Below are 20,889 nucleotides of genomic sequence, written 5' to 3'. Positions count from 1 at the left end.
AAGGGCGGTGTGGTCAGACATGAATTCCAGGATGCTCACTCCAGCTGCCACTGGCTCAGAGGACAGCCTGCAGGGGGCCCACGGCCTGCACGCATCCTGGTTAGAAAGTGATGGCAACAGTGTGCTGGAGATAATGTGGCAGTGAGTGGGGAAGAAGGAGAAAGGAGGACTTGACGGCTATTTAGGAGAAAGCATGGAAAAGACAGGGACAGCCTGGATGCAGAGTGGCCAGTATCTCAGTGGCCTGGAGGAGTTGGCTTTCTGATAATTACAGTTCAGGCCCCCTTGCAAGAGATCTTCCTCAGAGAGCTACCCGCAGAACAGCTGGTGAAATGAACCAGTGTCCCACGCTGGGGGGCCACTTCTCATCCTCATCCAGGGGCCCGGGCAGGAGAGGAGGAGAGGTGGAGTCCGGACAGGCAAAAGGCACTCAGTGCCAGTGAGGCAAGCAGTCATGTGACCATGCACAGCAGAGATGGACCATCCTTATACACTGGGTGCACTGCTGGGGCAGAGGGCCCACAGCAGCTGGAATCTAAGGGCCCACAAAATCAGCTACATGGGGACATTCATAAGCAATGTCACATGGAACAGGGAGCTGTGCCATTGGTTTTGTGCAGGGGAGGCAAGCATGCCTACAGCCCTGCCCAGAGCTGCCTCCTGGACACTGCTACCCTAGGCCCGAGACAAGGAGAGTTGGGTTCAAGTCCTAGCTCTGCCGCTGACTGGCTGTGTGACCTCACATGAATCACTTAAAACTCCCAGTCTCAGATTACCCATTTGTAATCTGAGAATGATCAGTTTAACTACTTGACGCTATTATAAGAAGTAAATGATTAAGTGGGAAAAATGCTCAACACGATGCACATACCAGGTACTTGGACAGTGACCCTTACCTGAAGTTGTGATGAAGCTGCAGGTTGGGAGTGGAGGAGGTGGCCTGGTTCATCGTGCCGATTATGTAGGGGCTGCAGGGGACAGAAAGGAAGGAGTCAAAGCCAAGCCAGAGAGGAAGGTGCTCACAGAGGCCTAGGGTGCTGTGTCCAGGCACGTGGCTGCCTGCCTCCCCTGCCCCGCGAGTGCACAGCTCGCAAGCAGCCCACGTCCCACGGCAGCCGATGTCCTGGGGGCCATGAGGCCCGAAGCTGGCCTTTACCATTTGCGATCCTTGCAGTTGAGCAGCCCATTGAAGATCTCGCCCAGAGAGCTGACATGATGCAGATTGTCCAGGATGATGACGAGAGGCATGTCCACAGCGGTGTTCTCGCTGGCGCACTGGTCGGCCAGGTTGGACAGGTACTGGCGCAATTCCTGAGGAGGCCAGGGAGAGTAGGTGGGTGAAGAGCCCCCAGTAAAGGCTCATGTGTTCAGAGCCTCACTTTGCCTCATGGGCCAGAGTGGGTGGAAAGGCCTTCCACGAGGGCATTCAGTGAGCACGTGATGGGTGCTCACCCACTGCAGGGTGTCAGCCTGGAGCTCAGGGGACGCAGGGTGGGCAGAAGGTGGCATTCACAAGGCAGCAGAAAACCTTCAGCTCACAGTAAGAGCCGGACACTGTGGGGGTGCCCAGGCATGCTTCTGTATCCCTGATCTACCACTTTTCTGCAGGGGTCATCCCTTTTCTTGATATTTATGATGCCAACCTCCTGGGAAGCTCCCAGGGCAAGTACCTTATACATCCCTGTGCTTCCACAGCAGCTGCCTGAGAGCTGTTCACACAGAAGTCCTCTGCAAAGCAAGACAGCCCAGGACCCCTCCCCACCCCCATGCAAGTACTGCTGACTAGTGCCATGGCAGACAGACCCCCACAGTGCAGGGGGAGGCCGACATGTGCAGGGGGCCTTGGAAGGTCTGGTCGCAAGGGCAGGCTTTGAATTGAACTGTGAAGAACAGGCGGGAGACTGGCTTGAGCTGGCACTAGAATGCAGCCCAGCATGGCTGGGGTTAGGGTTATGTGTCAGAAAAGGAGGAGGACAAATAATGACCAATAGGGGAGAGGCTGAGATGGCGAGTTAAGGACTGGCCAGAGGACCCAGACTGGCTGCCTGATGGTACAATCACCATAAAGAGAGCCAGCATGCTTTGAGCCCACACAGCTCTGAGGGTCTTACACCTATGAACTTCTGAAGCCCCGCAGCCCTGTGGTGTGGGTACTGCGATTCTCTCCATGTACTGATGGGGCCTAGTGTCCCTATCCGTGCAGGTGCCTGGCCTGGGATCACTCCGAGGGGAAGCAGCAGGGCTCTGGGCTCGGTGCCTGCCCCAGTGTGGGCTCTTTTCCACACAGGCTGTCCTCAGGGTGGCACTTCCTCACCTCCTACACACACACACATACCCAGGCCTCCTTTTTAACTCAAAATGTGACTTGCTAGCAGTAGAGAAAGCCTACCTTTTTAAGTTACTAGTAATGATCCCTTCTCTTAGCCCCTTTCCACCAGCACTTGGCCTCAGGTACCTGACAAGAACAGAGCCCCCAAGACTCAGAGCCCTCCCTCCCCTCTGTACTCAGGCCTACAGAGCAGGGCTGGTGAGCTGTGCTCTGCACAAGGGTGCCCAGACAGGAGGAAAGTGAGTGGGGGCTGAAATCTAGCCTGGGCTGCACCCCCAGCCCGGGGGCCTCCTCCCAGTGGCCCTGCGAGGGTGCTGTCCCTTAGCTGACTCATCTAGTTGTGCTCAGCATGGGGGCCCTGACCCCTTCTCTCTAGTCCTGCCCCCACATCAGAATCACCTGGGGATCTTGTGGATGGCACATTTTCCCAGCCCCATCTAACCTACTGAAACAGATCATGTGAGATGAGGTCTAGGAAGCTGCATCTCTGAGCACGCCAGGTGATTCTTAAGGCAGAAGAGTCATGTCCAGTTCATCTCTGGCCCTTTTGCATAGGGCCAGCTAGGATGAATTATCCATCAACTCCCACTTCACGAATAATGAACAGGTTTGTGAACATGCTTTACAACTCTCAGCTGGGACTACGGCAGATTTTCACTGCTCCCTATGAACAGGAATGAGCCTATTTGCTGGCTCTGGAGTCCAAGACTTCAACACTTGAGTTCCAGTCCACTGCTCAGTACCATCCAAGTGGCCTTAGGCTCATGACCATCTGCCTTCAGCCTCAGTTTCCCATTCTGTAGAAGGGGGATGGTAACAAGCCAGTTCGCTGTTCATGGGCCAAGCATTCTGCTGACTGTGAAGTGTTGTTCTTATCTGTTCTTTCACAAAAGAGGGGTGTCATTTTGGAAAAACAATAGCGCCTCACAGGCACATGATAAATTCATGGTAAATGGAAATGGATGTATCTGGGGTGACCTTAAAGCTGCAAGCACTGAGCATCATGCCTGGCTCATAGTGGGGAATTAAGAAATGAAGCAGATCAGCTTCAGTGAACTGATGAAACTTCCTTTTGGGAAGTTTTGGGTCAAAGCCTTCTTTTCTGCTAGCCCCATCCAGACCTCCTTCACCGGGCTTTAATAATTGCCAAAGGAGAACATTTGGAAATGCTGCTTTTCCATCAGCTGGTGGTGGCATCAAAGGTTCTGCACGGGCCAGAAAGTGACCCCTGGCTAGTCAGCAGCCTCCGAATGACCTCCTCACCTTGCTGGACTTGTGGTCCACGTTGAAGGTGGCAATGACCCCGTCTGTAAGCTCTCGTCCCTCCCGGAGCACCAGGTACTCTGAGAGCCGATTGGCCAGGTAGGTTTTCCCAGTGCCGCTGGGCCCAGAGAGGATGATCCGTCGGTGCTCCACCAGCAGGGAGACGTAGCGCTGCAGGATGGGCTTGGGGATCAGGGACTCGAATACCAGGGAGTCCAGGCTGTTTTCCGCGAGCCCTGAATTGGAGAGCAACAGGCAGTGTTGGAAGCCCTGTAGGAAGGGCAGCTCTGTGCTTGTCTATGGGACGCCCATGACCTGAGCCTGCCCTTCCTGTGGCAGCCCATTCCCCTGGGGACCCCACCCACCCAGGTACTCTGGAGGCTGAGAGCAAACCCCCACTGCTCCCTACTCATCAGCACTGTGTGCTCTGGCCCCTGGCTTGGCTCACTTTCCCAGACTCAGACCAGCCTCCCCATCTGGGTCTGAGGTCTTCGGTTTGTCCTCCACAGAGGTCCTGAGACTCTGGGCTCTGTTTGCCTGTGTCTGAATTCAGCACCCTGGTGTAGTTTCCCAAGCCAAACCCCAGCCTCCCAGGTCTGCCAGGACCATGGGGTTTCTTCTCCCACCCTGTTCTCTCCCTGTGCCAGCCAACACTGCTGCCCACGCTAGAGGGTACCATGAAGGTAACAACACTTTTATCTTTAAAATGAGAAAAGCAAGGTAAGACCATTTGATTTGGGAATGTGAATCCTGGCCCACCGTGGCTGGTATGCTACCTGCTGAGCCCGCTGAGTCTCGACAATGTCAAGAGGACACTTACCTTTCCCCTTTCCTACCTGGGACAACGTCACTAATCAAGGCTGTTGGTTTTAAAAGAACTATTTTCTTGATATCATTCCCTAAAGAGGATCCATACAAAATTATTTGTTCAGAACCCAAGGTAATTCTATTAAAAACCCACCTCAAGAAATAATAGGTAAATGTAGGTAAAAATAAAGAGAATTTATTGTTTTATGACAGCATCCTCCTTCCTCATAATTATTCACACTGCAAACAGTGCCCTTCTAATGCACTTGTGTGGTGGTTTCTAATCCTCCCCCAATCAAGAATATCCTTAAATGTAGTGAATGTTCCAGAATGACTGTGGTGAAGGTTCCCACATGGACTACCTTTTGGGCGCAGGCCTAAGACTTTCCTGGAACTGAGTTCAATGTAGCCAGCTTACACTGGCCAAGTACACATGGGGCACAGGGTCTCTGATCTAAACATAGTAACTACCAACAAGGGAGGAAAAACGCCTTTCTTTGCATCTATGTTGCTGTTTTAGTCTTTTGCCATAAAACTCCTGGGAGTGACTATTTTGCAGACGAACTCTCGAGCATGCCCAGTCACACCTCCTCCCCCAATTCCACTCAAGTGAACCATTGGCAGGTTACTGATCTCTTTCAGTTCAAACCCTTGAGTGCTTTTTAGTGCCTTGAAGGCATACGTTTCAAGCACTGCAGGAAAATAGAGGAGTCAGGTACCACTTAAACACAAGCCTGAGCTGACACTAAAAACAACATGATTGCTGACAACAGCAATAAATCAGGCTCCGTGGTGGATGGCCTGTTCCACCAGAGGTAGATCATCTTGCTGCTGTTTCTATGGAGCGTTGGCCAGATCTCAGCAGCAGGCACTCCTTTTGCCCCTCAATGCTTGGGATGCCCACCTCTCAGTGACAGTGCCTGCTCAGCAGCACGGGTGAAATGCAGTCCAAGCCCGTGCCGTACGAGGCTTCCCTTAAAGGGTTCTTGGAGTGGACAGCTGCTGTTTTGGTGGGCTTGGTCTCCGCTTTCCTCCTTTCCTTTGTGATATAATTCTTCCTTTTATGAAGAGTTCATTCCAGGTGGTCCAAGTGGGGCTGACCCAGCACCTTCAGCCACCCAAGAGGCAGGCTTGTGACTGGGCTGGGTCAAAGCCTCTTCCTGGTCACAATAACTGATATAGTGATGGGTATTTGACTCACCGTAGGCCAGAATGATCCTGAGAATTTTCTTGCACACTTTTCCAGAAAGACATTCTTTCTTTAAGGTTTCTAAGCTAGAAGGATGAATTGGGGCCATGAGGGCCGTTTCATGAGCCATATGCAGAGTGCTCAAAAAACAAGCAAAGCTGAGGTAGGTCTGGTCCTGATGCCACCGCTGAACACCTGGACCCAGCTGTGTCTGAAGCACATTCCTGGATTTTCCAGGAATGGGAGCCTATGGTCTCCTCTTTTGCTAAAGCCAGTTTTGAGTAGGTTTCTGTCACTTGCAACCTAAGGCCACAATGGTGGGATTTCATTTGTCCACAAGGTAAGATTATGTGTAAGGTTTAAGCAGTAACATACATCTTCTCACCAGCACAGCGAGATCTTGATTCGTGCTGACAGGGGCACTGGGAGTGGTTTGGGAAAACCTACCAACCAGGAAACAAACCATGTATCAAACAACCTCAAAACTGCACTGTCAAAACTATAGTTGAGCTCAGTGCCTTATGGGGAAGAAAGAAACGGGACACCCCAAAGGCGGAGCCTAGTGTGGTGTTTATTAGTCTCTTCTTCAGGTGGTTCATAAAATAGAGGAAAAAGGGGTTTGCAGGCAACTACATCTGTGTCAGACCAAATGAAACCACTTTTAATGGCAGGAGTTAGTACAATAAAGAACAGAGGCTTTAGTGTACAGTATACCCCTGTCTCCCACCCCTCAAGCCCAATTGGAGATAATGATGCTGTTTGCCAGACTTATTTGGCCATGAGACATTTTTGTCCACAAAATACGTTGTGAACCTAGAGTTCCATGGGATACACTTTGGCCTGGGGCTTAACATCTCCACATGATGAGGCAATCGGAAGTGACAGCAGCATCGTGCGTGGGCAGGAGCTTTGATGGTTTCATCAGGGCGCTCAGAGCGACTCCTCTGGGGCCTACAGCAGATCGTGGTTTCCCCATCCATAGAATGGGCCCACGTCCAAGGCTTGAAGGCAAGAGTACGTCCCTGGTATTGGTGGAGCCCCATTTCAAGAGGGTTATTAAAGTTCCAGCATCTCAGAGTCATAAGGCTAATGGGACCTTTTGTTACATAATTTCAGCAATAAACTAAAATTACTTGTTTCCAACGGGGGTTGAAAAAAGCTAAAGACTGTTCAACTCGCCTAGGGAAGAATGACTGGTTGAAGGGGAAAACAAACAAAGCCACATACATAGGCATAAAGTTGTAGCCAGTTTTCTGCACCAAATCACAAACCAAAAACTGCAATTACTGAAAACTCTGACCTCTGCAACGGGCTGCGTTACCTTTGACAGTCACAGAGATGGTGGTGTTCTCTCCGACCAGATAGCCGCAGGGCAGAAGCTCGGGGGTGTCAGAGGAGCTGCTGCGCTGGATTTCCCCAATGCTATAGCCAAGAACACTATCTGAGTTCAGCCCCAGCTGACTCACTGGGTCGACGTGAATGATGTATTCCTGGAAAAAATAAGGACCCCATCAAATATGTGGCTAAAAATCTGCCCATGACTCATGTTTTCACTGGGTGATTTACGATCACCTCCTCTTCTTTCTCAGCTGATGCCTGAGTTGAAATCGAGCTGTGGAATGAGGGAAGAAGAGCTGACTTTCTGTGAGGCTCTCATATCACAGGCCTCTTAAAGTACAGATTTATTTGGTTAGTGAGGTGGAGGGGCAGCCCTTGACAAGACCAAACGTTTAGTCTGGGTGAACCAACCACAGAAGTTAGGCTGCTTTTCCTAAGTTCAGCCAGAGCCCTGAAGGCATCAGGGCTGGTGAAAGGTGCTGGAAAATTCATGAATAAGTAATTCTGACTAATCCTTTCACCAGCCCCTTGTTTTGACTCAGAGCAAAGACTGTACTGACCATAAAGGAGCAAAACCGAAGGCTGCTAGAAAAGAAGCAGCTTTTGATCCTTAAACAGGAAAATGTGTATTTGATTTGGAACATTCCCTCTTGGGTGAATGACCAAAAGATTTTAGGTCAGTGAACATGGACCAAAGACCAATGGGCTTTGAGGTGGTCAATAACTGAGGTGGAATCCTGGTACATAGGCCTCTACCTTTAATTGTCTCATTTGCTCACATGTGATGCCCCCCACGCTCTTCTCAGCCCAAACATTTGCCTTTCTAATCCGAGGGTGTCCTGACCATAAGCAGAGATAAAGTTTTGGCTGGGGTAGCAGGATTGGCCTGCCCTAAGCCATTCGCATCCCTTGCCCAGGCACATTTCCAGAGACTGGCCTGCCAAGATAGGGGGATGACCTCTGGTCAAAGAACAGGATTTCTCCATGTGAAGCCACCTGAATCTAGATGCTGGAAAGACTAGAGTGCCCTAGTTAAGCCAGGTTTGGAAGTCAGACCAACTTAACTCACACCAACATTATCTAGTTCTAGAGATCCATCACCTTGGGCAAGTGCTTCAACCTGAGCCTCACCTTCCTCACCTTTAAATGGCAAAATAATAGGACCCTCCTCATAGGCCTCGAAATAAATGGGGGTAATGTATAGAAAGTGCTTTAGCATGGTCTCTGGCACAAAAATTGAGCTATTATTACTGCTCAGAGGATATGATTAATGAACATTTATGGTGGTTAAATTTACTTCAGTGCAATATAAAATAATGTACTAAAAGCTTCTTTCAAACCACCTTATGTTTCAAGGTTCACCTCGATACTCACTATGTATTTCTCCTGGGGCAAACACCCACTCCAATGATGTGATTAGAATGAATACAAAATAACTAGGCCAACACCCTTGACACTGGCCATTGAGCAGATGTTACTGTCACCTGTAGCACAAGTCACAGACTCTGACCTGTTGGCAAGGATGCTAGGGAAGTCAAATCAGATCCCCCCAGAAGGAAGGATGGGAAGTTGATGTCTTAGCCCAGCCAGAGCACACATTGTAAGGCATATTCACTAGGGCAAAATTTTAAGGTGAAGGGAGAATTTGGACATTAGCAGGTCACTGTGAGAGGCCCAAATAATTGCTCGAGGCTGGGGAAATAACTCTCAGTGGCTGGCCAACCTCTGCCACGGTAGCCTGGAACAGTTTGGCCAGTCACGAGTCTGTACTTACCATCCTTCTGTTTACTTGAGAGCCAGTGAACAAACCCCAGCAACAGAAGGATGGAGGAGAAGGGGAGGCCCAAGAAATGGCCAGATTCAGGACACAAACTGCCCTTACCCACCCTAAGCCCATGTTCCCCACTTTAGTAGGTTGCCACTGACATCTTCAAACACTTACTTTGAACAGCCGTCTAACTACCCCATCGAGCACATCCCATTTGGTCTTGCCACTAACTCCAATGCAGCCAATAAGAAAGAGGTGTGGTCTGGAATCCTAAGGGTAAGGAAATGTATGCTGGTGAAAAACAGGTGGATCTTTTTTGACACAGCTCAGCAGAGACTCAGATTATCTTAGAACTCCACCGATGGACTGAGAGGGAAATTAAAGTCCTATTTGTTTTAACACCATGTAGAACTTAGATCAAATGCAACAGTCTTAGAAATTTTCCTTGCTCTATTGTTAAAACAGCAATAAATGGATCAGGAAAAGCGACTCTCCTCTCTGGAATCTAGAACCTTCTACTAAATGTGTATCTTGTCTCCTGCATAGAGCACATCCCTTGCGTGGAATGCTCTCCCCTCTGTCTGCCACCTCTCCCTTTCCAAACCTTGCTTGCAAGCTCACCTCTTCCAGGAAGTCTTCAATGATTAACTCACCAGGCTCAGAGCTCACATTGCTTCAGGGTTCTGTACAGCTTACATAATGATATATTCTTTACTGATTTATTTTTAGGTATTTCTGTCTTATTTGTAAATTAAGTTTGTCTTCCTACTATATCTTAAACTACTTGAGGATAGAATGTTTCTGTTTTTTTGTTCTTTTTTAACAGTGTCTACTGCTTTTCTTCTAATTACAAGTTAAAATATATTCAATTCAGAAAACTAGTAGAACTCCAGAAATTCACAAAAATACAATCTATTTCTACTTCTTTTGCATCTCTACCCACAGGTTTCTGTGTAGTAGGGGCTAACTAATCACACTAATTAAACAAATGCTAATAAAACATTCCATTTTGTTGGGTTTTAAAATCTTAACCTGACATGCTCTTAAGGATACAGAATTAGGAGAGTGGCCAGGGGCAGGGACGGAGATCTCTGGCAGTTAAGCAAAATCTTCAGAGAAAGAGCACCAGTCTTTCCATGAGATGATCTGGCCCCACCACCTGCCTTGCAACCTTATGTAAGTCACGCTTGGATCTTAGGGTTCTCAATTGTAAAACAGAGATAATATCTGGTCAACCTTCCTCAACTGGATGCTGTGGTGATTCAGAAAAATACAATTTTTAAAAGTGACTCATAAAGTTTTTTAAAATGTAAAACCTATTTTTTCATGATGATCTCTGTAATAAAATACACTCTCAGGTGTCACCTGCACTTATTATAAGAATGTTAGAAGAATGAATTTCCCCCAGGATAGTCCATCATGCCGCTAGGCTAAGCTCTGAAAATAAAGCTTTTTATTGAATCTTTTCTAGGTTCGATGATGCTAAAACCTATGGCAGGTCCAAAATTCTGGGCCTACCCCCTTTGATGAGACTAGACAGCCAGCCACGAAGTAGGATCCACTGGCAAAGAGAAGGCTGCCTGCAGATGCTTTGTTTTGGCGGGTGCTGTGGGCTCCCCGGGACTACAAAAGCATGCTGGCTACAAAGCTAAGAAATAAACAAAAATCTGAAGGGCACTTGAAATGTTGACTCATGAAGTCTTTCCTACTTATCTGAGAGATGGTCACTCACAGCATCACTTAGATTTAATCAAAGACTAAAAATCAACTTTGATTATCAACCCTCATCCCTACCCCAAAATGGTCCCTGGTGGGGACATGGCCCTGCTTGGATTCTGGTAGAAACAGAAACCACTCAGAAAACTCAAATTTCCCAGCCTCAGTGAGTCAGGATGCCTCACCAGCCCACCTGTACCACCTGTGTGCTTGACCACCCTGCCTCCTGGTGTCGACTTTGTGGGCAGCCTCTGACGACTGGATTAAACTGGCACTCTGAGTCACCTGAATTTGCTCAGCTGATTTCTTTACCTTCCGTGTTAAATGTGCTTGGCTGCCTTTGAAGTGCTTTGGGAATATATTAAATACAGAAAAGCCATTTCTGTTTGCTGTTAGTGTTTAGTTAGTTATGCACAGGTCCAACATGGAACAGTTTTTGGTATTCTATGAAAGACTTCCAAATACGAGAGGGAGGGGAGGACCATTTGTTCACTTTAATTGTGTCAGAATGCTGCTGAGGATCATGGTTAGTTAAGAAAAGCATCAGTAGTTCCAATCACCTTGTGTGCTAAGAATACGGTTGATGATGAAATCACTAAGCTAGGTACTTCTAGCTGGGGAAGGGACGGGTAGAGCGGGAAACGGATCCAACTAACCTCCTTCCACTTCATTTCCTCCTGAAAGCTGACAACTATCTTAACATGCCTGCCTCCTTCCTTCCGAGCCGAGCATTCACCAGTGTCATCCAGCAACATGTCTGCGAATGGAAAACATCAACAGCCTTAGGCACATGGGGACAGCAAAGCTGGCTTCCTGACACCCCTGCTGCTCACTGGCACAGCAGCGGGACAAACAGGTGTCGGGGTGCAGGGGACATGGGGTGGGGGTCATGGGAAGGGGAGAGGGCAGAATGGAGAATGCCACCACAGAAACCAATAGGGGGCCAACCAAGGAACCAGCAGGCTGACGATGTACCTTGCCAAATGGAATTGCGAGGGAGACTCAACCAAAATGATAGCAACAGCAGCTTCATGGATAAGAAATCAAAGCGCCAGCCTCAATACGCTTACAAAGAAAACCTCAATCGCATTGGCTAATTATTGTGCCAGCCCGGAATCCATCCTGAAGGCAGAATGATCAGAGAGCAAGCCACTGCCCCTACTGGGACTTGCTACTATGGGGTATGCATTCAGCTTGCAGGTCAGCCTCCTAAAATGGATCAAACAGAACTCAGCATGGTGGGCGAGGGGGTCCAAGCTTATGGCTTGAGAATCTGGGGCACTGGAGCAAAGCATGATAGCAGTCTAACAGCTGGGCTCATGTTGGTAGCAGACACACACCCAGACACACACACACACCCCAGATGCACACACGCCTGTTGCCTCTCCGTTTGATCTGTTCATCTGCTATCTTGGGGCCCTCACTGGGAGGGCAGAATATGAGCTGCAGGCCCTGACTTGCCCCCAGCCCTGTGATACCACTCACTCACCCAGGCTGGTTGACTCAGTGAGGTTCAGGCTGTGCTGGGAGAGGCCCATGGACTGCCTCGGGGAAGCAGACAGCGACACCTGGGAGGGTGCTCGGCTGCAGCCACTGCCTTGAGACTCTGACTTCAGCCGGTCATTTTCAGCTTTCAACTTCTCTATTTCACTCTGCAAAGAGTAAGGGAGAAGCCCACTTACTAGACGGATTTAATGTGAACAAGCCTTTTCTGGAGGAGGGAGGGATTTGAAGTTTCCTGCAGGGATCACGTGGGTATCCTGACCGAGGCAGAGTAGGTCACACCGTCTGAGAGATTCAGAACTGCTGCCATTGTGGTACACCCAAGACCTGTCTGGCAGAGGAGGGCCCATCCTTTCAGAGTCGGTCTTGAAAAGATCTCAGAAATGTTTTCCAGTCTGCTGTCTGAGTAGTAAGTGAAAGAGTCTTATAATCTAAGAGGTTTGAGAAGCTCTGGGTTTGACAGGTTTCTTTACTGTAGGACCCAGAGCCTTTAGTGAGCTTCTGTGCTTTGTGACTGTGAGAGGGGCTCATAATCTGCAGTTTCCCAGACATATTGGACCAAGGAGCTCTCCTGTCACAGAGCCTCTCTTAGAACGAGTGTTCCGTGACACCTCTTCAGGGAAATGCTATTTTCCAGTGAGGTTCCATTGACAGAGCCCGCAAAGGTCTTCCATTCTGTAAATATTTGGGAAAAACCTACTATGTGTAAAGCACTGGTGCTACATCCAGAGAAAGGGATTAAAAAAAGAACAGAAGACCCAAATGCCTTTGATCCATAGTAGAAGGTGAGGTGCTGTAAGAACAAATCTATAGGCATTGAGATGAGGGCACTAACTTTTCCAGATGCAGAACTTGGAAAAGCTTTGCAGAGAAAGAGGCATCTAAGCCTCGAGGGAAAGGTCCAGTCTGGATGTGTGGAAGGATATCCCAGTGGATACGAAACAGAAATCCTGGGACATGCATAGGGAGCAGTCAGTGGCTCCCGCTGGCTGGGTGAGTATAGCCTGGAAAGAGGAAGTGGGGTGGGTGGATTAACAGTAAAGGGAATCCTGCAAAAGGAGGGGCATAATTACTCCCAGGCTTTCAAAAATCTCCAAGCAATATGTTGGAAGGCCTGAAAAGAGAAAGGCTCAGAAAGCAGAGCGTTGCCACCGGGGCCGTGGTGGAGAGCAGCTTCCTGACACTCTGTTCCAGACAGCCTTGGGCTCAGCCCCAGGCTGAGCCCTTACCTGCATCCTGTTCATGGCCTCACGAAGTTGGTCAAGCTGGTGTGCAGAGCTGAGGGCTTCTAGGCGGATGTCTGTCAGCTTCATCTCCTTGTCTCTCAGCTCATTTCGGAGCTGCATGACTGTCTCGGCTTCACTATCCATGCACTCAGAAATTCTAGGGAAAGGGGAATATAACTGATGAAAGTAGCTCTGGGTTTAATTCCTTTCAGCCCTCCACTAACCACTGGCCCGTGTCCACCTCAGGTTTGTTCAGCAGTCACCCTGTATAACTAGCTGCTTGGTGCTTCCTGGAGGTGACAGTGCCCAAAGCCCCTGAAATTCACACATTTTGCTGCCTTCCTCCACTCTTCCTTTGCAGAGCTATGGCAATCAGAATGGCTGTGGTATGCCTCTCACCAAAATTCTAATCGTCTAGGGATAAACAGAAGCTGGTAAAAGGGAACAGTCACCTTTGGGATTTGAGCGCCCCACCCCAATGTGTATACAGCTGGGCCCCTTTAATGATATAATGACACATGTTCCTTGAGATCTAAGCCCATTCAGAGAAGCAAGGTCAACTGTCTGTTTTAAAGATTAGACACTCCAAAGTCAGACAGCTGCGGGGTGATTTTTATTTGCCTAAAAGTGAAGTGACCTAAAGATAGGGGTAGAAGGAGTTGGTCTAGTTTTGGTTATATTCTAAGACCAACTCCCCTAAAAGTGTCTAGAAACATTCTTATAACATACAAGCCAAAGTTTTATCTGAAAACTGCAACAACGTGGTTAGCTATCTTCCCTTCCCAGCTGAACACTGGATCAGAGACCAGGGAACCTGTGGAGTCTTCCTGTCTTAAGAAGTGGTACTTCTAGGCTGGGCTCCTATTTTGAAATAGTAAGGTTTGCTCCTCAACCTGGCAATTCAGCATATGATGAATTTCAATGTTAGAAAATACAGTTCTATTAACAAGAGTTCCATTGATGTCAATGATCACTGGATCTGGTATGAGAGGTGATCTAGAAAACTTTGACATTCTGGGACTGAAGACAGAAAAAAGAAAAAGAAAAAAACCCCGAGTTCATAAACTTACAAAGCTGAAGCTGATTATCTCTGAAAGACATGGTGAGCATGTGGTCTCTGCAGAAATCATCATGAGAGCCCACTTTCCAAGATCTAGGTACTGGATTTGGGGGCAAAAACACTCTGACATGTAAAACCGGTAGAGGGTGTGGAAATGTTAAGTGCTGAAGGAAAACCATTTATAATTGTTAAGAATGTAATTGTATTTTTGGAGCAGAAAGAACTAGAAGAAAAACTTAACAACCAAAGAGCCAAATCATTTTGCTTCTATTTTATTGACCTACACCTGAATGGTTTTGATTTGAGAGAGAGTAAAACCACCTTCTATTTTTAAAAAGTTGTCAGCAGCCAAGGAAGTTTCTCTGCTTCAAAATCTTCTGAAACCTCCAATGGTCTCTTGAAACTGTTATCATCATTCCTACTTCATATTTATGAGAAACCGAGGCTGACAGATTTGGGATGAAGAGGGCTGGAGAGACAGAACTGTCTGTATGATTCAGATCATCCCTTTTCCCCCTGCAGCTCCCTTGTACTTTGACGAGCCTATGGTTTGTAAGGTTTAAGTATATAGTCATGCTTTCTCAGTTTGGGAGGTTTGCAGGGTAAGCTTGAAAAAAACTGAGTTTTTCTTGAGAGAGAAATACGGTTTCCTGGTTTAAATGGAGTGTGAAGTCTGAACAAAATTCCACTGTGACACTTGGGTCTTAGACAAACCATGCCCTGTACAGATCTCCAAGGCTCCACTTCAGTGCAGAGAATAGTTGGCTCTGGTTCACACTGCCAGTCTGGTCTGTCTGGCACTCCACTGCATGGCATTTTGCTCCAGTCTCCATTGCATTGGTCTGAACCTTTTCCCCAGAAAGCTTTCTCAGCAAGAGACAATATTTCTCCAGCACCCACTTTGTGGAATATATGACACAGGCTACTTTGCAGAGCTTGGCCAATGATTTTACAAAATGAAGCAAACAAAAATAAAGTTTGTGCTGGGAGTAACTGCACCAAGGTATAACTCCTGAGCTCCACCAAATCAGCCAGTTCTCCGAAACACACAACTACCAGGGCACATGGGAGGAATGTTCTAAACAGAGATGGTGCTGAGACAGGTTCTCTGCAGCAGCCACAACTAAGTTTTAGTCTCTGTTCCTATTGCCCCAAACAGCACCTTCTCCCTTGGTTCCTTCTGAGCTAGACTTCTATTATGTCACCTATACTTTGGTTGGACCTAACAGGTTACCCCTTGCATGGCTGCTGGCTCCTCCAGGACCAGGGTTGTCTGCATCATTTCTAGTGTCTGATCACATGGTTCAGTGCATAATAGATGCTCAGCAAATGCCTATTGAATACATGAACAACTGTGCTAAATGTCTGAAGCATATTTAATTTCCTATGTACACCACACACTCCATGAAGAGTCACTATAATTATCTCCCTTTTAAAAATGGCAAGGCTGGCATAGAGAGATTAATATGCCCCTCAACAATGACAGAATCAGGATAAAATCTGATGGGGCTGTTTAACTCTAGAGCCTATGCTCCTGAACTACATCCAGCAGGCACTCAGTACATGCGTGCCCACTTCATGGACAACTTACTGAAGCAACCTGATGTAGATTTTTTCCTACTCAGTCCCTAACACATTATCCTAGCATATTCCTGATGCCTTTGTTCAGAAGGCAGGGCTGGTGGCATACCTAATTTTAAATGCCTTAAGTATGGGAAACATTGCCTTCCCACACATCCATTCCTTTTGCCCACAGGGTAGGGACTTTTCTGAGCCCTGACTCCTCTGCCTTTGGTTTCTTCTTTGAACTCCTTCTCATGTCTCGATTTGCATTCTTACAAACCCTTCAAGGTTAGAAAGAAGCATTTGCTCTCTGCCCACCCTGTGGAAAACTAGACCTAAAACAAACATCTCCAGTGTGCATGGATGCTGTGGAATGTCAGAAAAGGGCTGCGGGGCCAAGAGTCTGCCCTGCCCAGTCTCCAGGGGAGAGTGGTTTGGAGGGAGAGTTCTCACTCTGGTCTCTGAGAGTCCTACATAGCTGAGTGCACCGGTGCCACATGCCCTCATCTTGGCCACCCAGCAGCATTGCGCCCATCAGTACTCCCGCCTCCAGTTTCCTCCATCTGCTCCCACGTTTCCTCCCACCTCACTGGCTGCTCTACTTTCTCTCAAAGCTCCCAGAGCTCAACCCTTGCCCATCTGGCTCTTCTCCATCTCCATTCAATCCCTTGGAGGCCTCTCCAGTTTCCCAGCTTTAAGTACCACCTTCCATCCCATGTCTCCCAAATCTACACCTCCAGCAACTCCAGGCTGGTTGGCATTTCAAACTTAACACGGTCAAACCAGAGCTCCAATCCCCACCCTGCCCCGTCTGTGTCTCTCATCTACTCCAGAAACCATGCCTCCACATGCGCAGGCACTCGAGTTGCAAATCTAAGAAGAGTCAAGCATTATTCTCTCTCCCTCACATGGCACAGATCCCCATGTGCTGTCAACTTTTCTTCTACAACACATCCTAAATCCACCTAGGACTCACACTAGCATCAGTTACTCATTCATTCACTTAATACCTGAATGGCTGCAAAACCAACAAAGTACATACCTCCATGTACCTTGTACTGTAGATTTTTTGGTGCTGGTGTTGGGGAGAAAGAGCAAATAGACAAGGAAAACCTCCATGTCAGGTGGTGATATATGCCACGGCAAAAATACAGCAGGGGAGAGATGATGATGGGGCGTGCTGGCCGGAGGTTGGGGTGTAATTTTATGCAAGGCCAATGGGCAAGGCATTACCAAGAAGGTAGTCCTGGACAGAGACCTGAGGACGCGGACAGGAAGGGCAAAGGCCTAGAGGTGAGAAGTGGTCAAAGAACAGGAAGTAGCCCAGCATGGCGGGAGTGAGGCCAATGAGGGAGAGAGTGCTATCAGCCTCTTATGGGATCGCCCCTCCTCTCTCGGGCTCCCCTGCGTTCCTTCATCCACAGAATGGAGGCTGATCTTTGTGAACCACTGTTTCAGATGATCTCACGATCCTGCTTAAAACTCTCCAACATCTGCCCATCAAACATGAAATCAGATGTGGATTCACGCTGAGTTCAAAGCCTCCTGTGTCCTAGGCTCTGCGTACCCCTGTGGCCTCCTTTCCTACCTCACCCTTGCCCATCCATCTCGTTCTCAGACACACCAAGCCTGTCTCCCCTTTAGGTCCCTCATGCTGTCTGGAGGCCTGGACAGCTGCCCCACTCACATGCGGCTGGAGTGACAGAGGCCACTATATGCTCACCACAGCCCATCTCCTTTCCCTCCTGGTGCCAGAGTCCACATCTTCCTTTGCACGTGGCAGGGCCGGCTCAGCGGACTGGAAGAGTGACATGCGTCTCTTCCAGGCCCAGCCTATTGAGCCCTTCAGTGGGATCCTCCACCCCTTCCTCTCTGGCCTCCATTGGCCAGACACAGAGAACTCAACAGAGCACTTGGCCCTGTGGGAAGTGCAGCCCCCAGACGGAAGGAGCCTGCATCGCCACTCGGCGGGCTGCCTGCTGATGAGGAGCATCTGCCTTGGGTTTGCAGCGAACCAGAGACAGTCATATGTAAAGCCACTGAACTTTGGGACTGAATCTGTTACAGCAGCTGTTGTTACTGATCAGAACCAACTAATGGTTCTTCCTGTCATGCCGATCTCGGCTGAAACGTCACCACCTCAGGGGGCCTTTCCTGACCACCCTGTCTAAAGCTGCTGCCAAGGTACTCTGTACCCCACCATGCTATTTTACACCTCAGCATGAACTCTCAGCACTCTCTGACTTTTCTAGTTTATTCAGATTTACTTGTTTCATGTCTGTCTCTCCCCCTGGTGTAGAAGGTCCCCCAGAGTAGGAACTTTTTACTTGTCTTGTTTACTCTTGGAACTGGAGCCAAGAACAGTGCCTGGCACAGAGCAGAAGGTCAGAAGTGCAATGAGCTATACTGTGTTATGTTCCCACCAGTCTCTAATTCCCAGGGGAGAGAACCTGGGTCACATTCTTGTTAGTCTTTGCAAAATACCTACAGTAGTGCCCTGCTTATAAACAGAGTTTGAACCAATAAGTAATAGAGGAGAAGTTCCTTTTTCAACTGTCAGAAAACAGCTGAATTGGGATGCTCTGGGCTGATGACATGTGTGAGCCACGGGGAACTCATCCTTTATTTACCTCTCAGATCAAATAGGATTCACACTCTTGCTCATTCACCTAATTCTTCAAGCAAGGGCAGGGGCACGGGGTGGACAGGGTCGCCCTGCAGTCCAGTCTTCCGAATTCCTCTCCTCTCCTTGCTCAGCTTTTTGCCCTCACTGAATCTCTCCATTTTTTAAACTTTCAGTTTCTGAGTGCTGATTCAGAGAATCAATACCAATTTTTGACCAAAGAAGAAAAGTGTTGTCTCCCTAAGTGTCAGCACTCAAATGAACCACATTTCAGCAAAAATTGTTAATGCTCATAACACCATCTTCCCCTCTCAGCAAGGTAGATGTTGCTCTTCCCCATCCATTTATCTTGTTCAACCCTTAGGATAGGATAGTAGACAAAAACCATTAACCCAAAGTGACAAATAAGGAAATGGAAAACAGAGAGGTTAGCAACTTGCCCAAGGTCAGCCAGCGAATTGTCCACACTTTCTTTTTCAACCTCCCCTGACCTAAAACATTGGAAGAACACCACAGTCCTATGAAAGCAAGACATAAAGGATCCTGGTGCATAAATATACCCTAACAGGGCTCCCAGCCATTCCTGTTCGAGGGTTCCTCAGAGCCACAGATATTGCCAGCCCAGGGTGACCCCAGCAGACAAACTTACAGGGAGTTGGAGTGGGAGTTCCTCAGCAGTGGAGTGGAACCCGTGGACCCATTATGCGGTAACTTTGGCGAGGAAGGCAAAGAAGAATCCGTCATCTCCTCAATGTCTGAATGGGAGGATGCCGACTTGGGGGACTTCTTCTTCCCGAAAGCTTGCTTGAAGGAGCTGCGTAACTGAATATACAAGTCCATCAGCCTGCAGGGGCCTCAGCAACACTCAGGCCTTGGCAAACAGACCCATGCAGAAGGAAGAGCCATTAATTCTCCCACGTGTTGCCCCCAACCCATGGACAAGATACCCAACAGCTCTCTCAAACCAGTGCATTAAGGGAAGAGTTATTTTGTGCTGACAGCTCAAAGGCCTGGACCTGTGGGGAACATTCCATGCCTACTCTTGGTTCAAGACTAGATGCCAACAGCAAGACAGAGCCTGGCTCAGCAGATGGATGTTGGGAGGATGAAGTTATACAGCAACAAAGCAGGATGCTCAGACATGATGACGGATGAGGTTAGTCATATCAATGGATGGGTTAGCTTGGTATCTCATATTAATGTTGGTCTTGCTTACCTCATTGACCTGCCAGAGAAAACGCAAGCGAAAATGGGGAAGGGGGAGGAAAAAAGACAATTTTTAACAGAGAAAGCCAGTGACAGGGAAAGCTTTGGACTTTTCAGACATGACATGGCTAATAATAAACACCACACACAGAGGAGGTTTCTGGTAGGGGCACAAATCTTTCAAAGCATTAGGGGCATCTCCCCACATTATCAAAGAAAGGGAATAGGAGGTGTGGGAATCCCTATAGTCTGAATTCTTCCAGCATCTGTCTGGTTGAAATGACTACCCCCTATCTGCCTGAACTTCTCACCTTTTTGTCTTTTATCAGTCACCTCTCTCTGTCTCAATTTTTTTTTTTTTTTTTTTGTATATGTCTTTTCAGCAAGGGTAGCTTCATTGCTACATTAGTCCTGACATGGCTGTATAGCCTTTGATGTACCTACTTAGGAGTTCTGCTGTCCATGTATACACATAAGGTGATATAATAAGCAGGGTGTTAGCCATCTCACTTGCTCCCCCAAAAATGGGTATTTTAAAGATATTTATTAACTATATTGGAGAACAGGATCTGGTTTATCACGAATTCCCCAAACCCTGAGATAGGTCTGAAAATTCTAATGAAAACATAAAGAATAAAGGGCAATGTTTTCTCTGAAAGCTAGGACAAGCACGTATTTTTCTAGGTCAAAAAATAATGTTTTGTCTTGAAATAAGATCTTTTAAAAAGTAATTTCCTTTTTCTAAAGTCTTTTCTCCTTCTGAAAATATTCTGGGGGTTTTCATAATCATTGAGAATTTCAGAAAATGGGTGCTATGCTAGAATAATTAATGGAATTTTTCTCCCATCAATGTTTCATCCATAACAAACTGGATGTCCAGCTTGTGGGTAAATCTAGATCCTATTTCTCTTCTATTTCCTGGCTCTGATCATATTTCCAGAGAGTAGTCACAGAAACAGAAGGATTTGGCATCCAAGATATCAACCTAACTCCTTGTCTCTAACTGGTAAAATGCCAGGTGGAAGAGGAGATTACAAAGATTAGACAGAAGCTTCGGAATTATCTGTGGATGCCGATTATCCATTCACTCCAATTTCATTGACAATCAAGAGTTGTCTTAAAGCAAATAAACAGGTTTTATTTCTTGAAGAAAACTGATAACCACTGTTTTTCACAGAAAGTAATTCTCCCTCATCACTTTGATAATCAAATCAGATCATATTTACCAAAAGTATATTATATTAAAAAGAGCAACCCAAGTTAATCCTAGTCTAAGTCATAGCATACGAGTTGACTAA

General features: G+C 47.6%; 1 protein-coding gene across 6 annotated transcripts in view; it reads right to left on the bottom strand.

The window, feature by feature from the left end:
• Window positions 1-20,889, bottom strand: part of NAV2 (neuron navigator 2) — a 703,917-nt gene that overhangs the window by 13,963 nt on the left and 669,065 nt on the right. For all 6 annotated transcript variants that reach the window (XM_073216317.1, XM_037026705.2, XM_037026708.2 and 3 more), the window contains 9 exons: window positions 19,035-19,207; window positions 13,143-13,296; window positions 11,900-12,062; window positions 11,067-11,167; window positions 8,869-8,964; window positions 6,910-7,078; window positions 3,593-3,828; window positions 1,157-1,311; window positions 897-968 (listed from right to left, as the gene is read on the bottom strand). In XM_073216317.1, the coding sequence (XP_073072418.1) occupies window positions 897-968; window positions 1,157-1,311; window positions 3,593-3,828; window positions 6,910-7,078; window positions 8,869-8,964; window positions 11,067-11,167; window positions 11,900-12,062; window positions 13,143-13,296; window positions 19,035-19,207 (1,319 nt within the window). The remainder of the gene's footprint in view (window positions 1-896; window positions 969-1,156; window positions 1,312-3,592; window positions 3,829-6,909; window positions 7,079-8,868; window positions 8,965-11,066; window positions 11,168-11,899; window positions 12,063-13,142; window positions 13,297-19,034; window positions 19,208-20,889) is intronic.

The sequence above is a fragment of the Manis javanica genome, chromosome 11 (assembly GCF_040802235.1).
Source record: "Manis javanica isolate MJ-LG chromosome 11, MJ_LKY, whole genome shotgun sequence".
NCBI classification, from domain to species: domain Eukaryota; kingdom Metazoa; phylum Chordata; class Mammalia; order Pholidota; family Manidae; genus Manis; species Manis javanica.
Note: the sequence above shows the minus strand (reverse complement) of the source record. Positions and strands in the feature narration are given on the sequence as shown.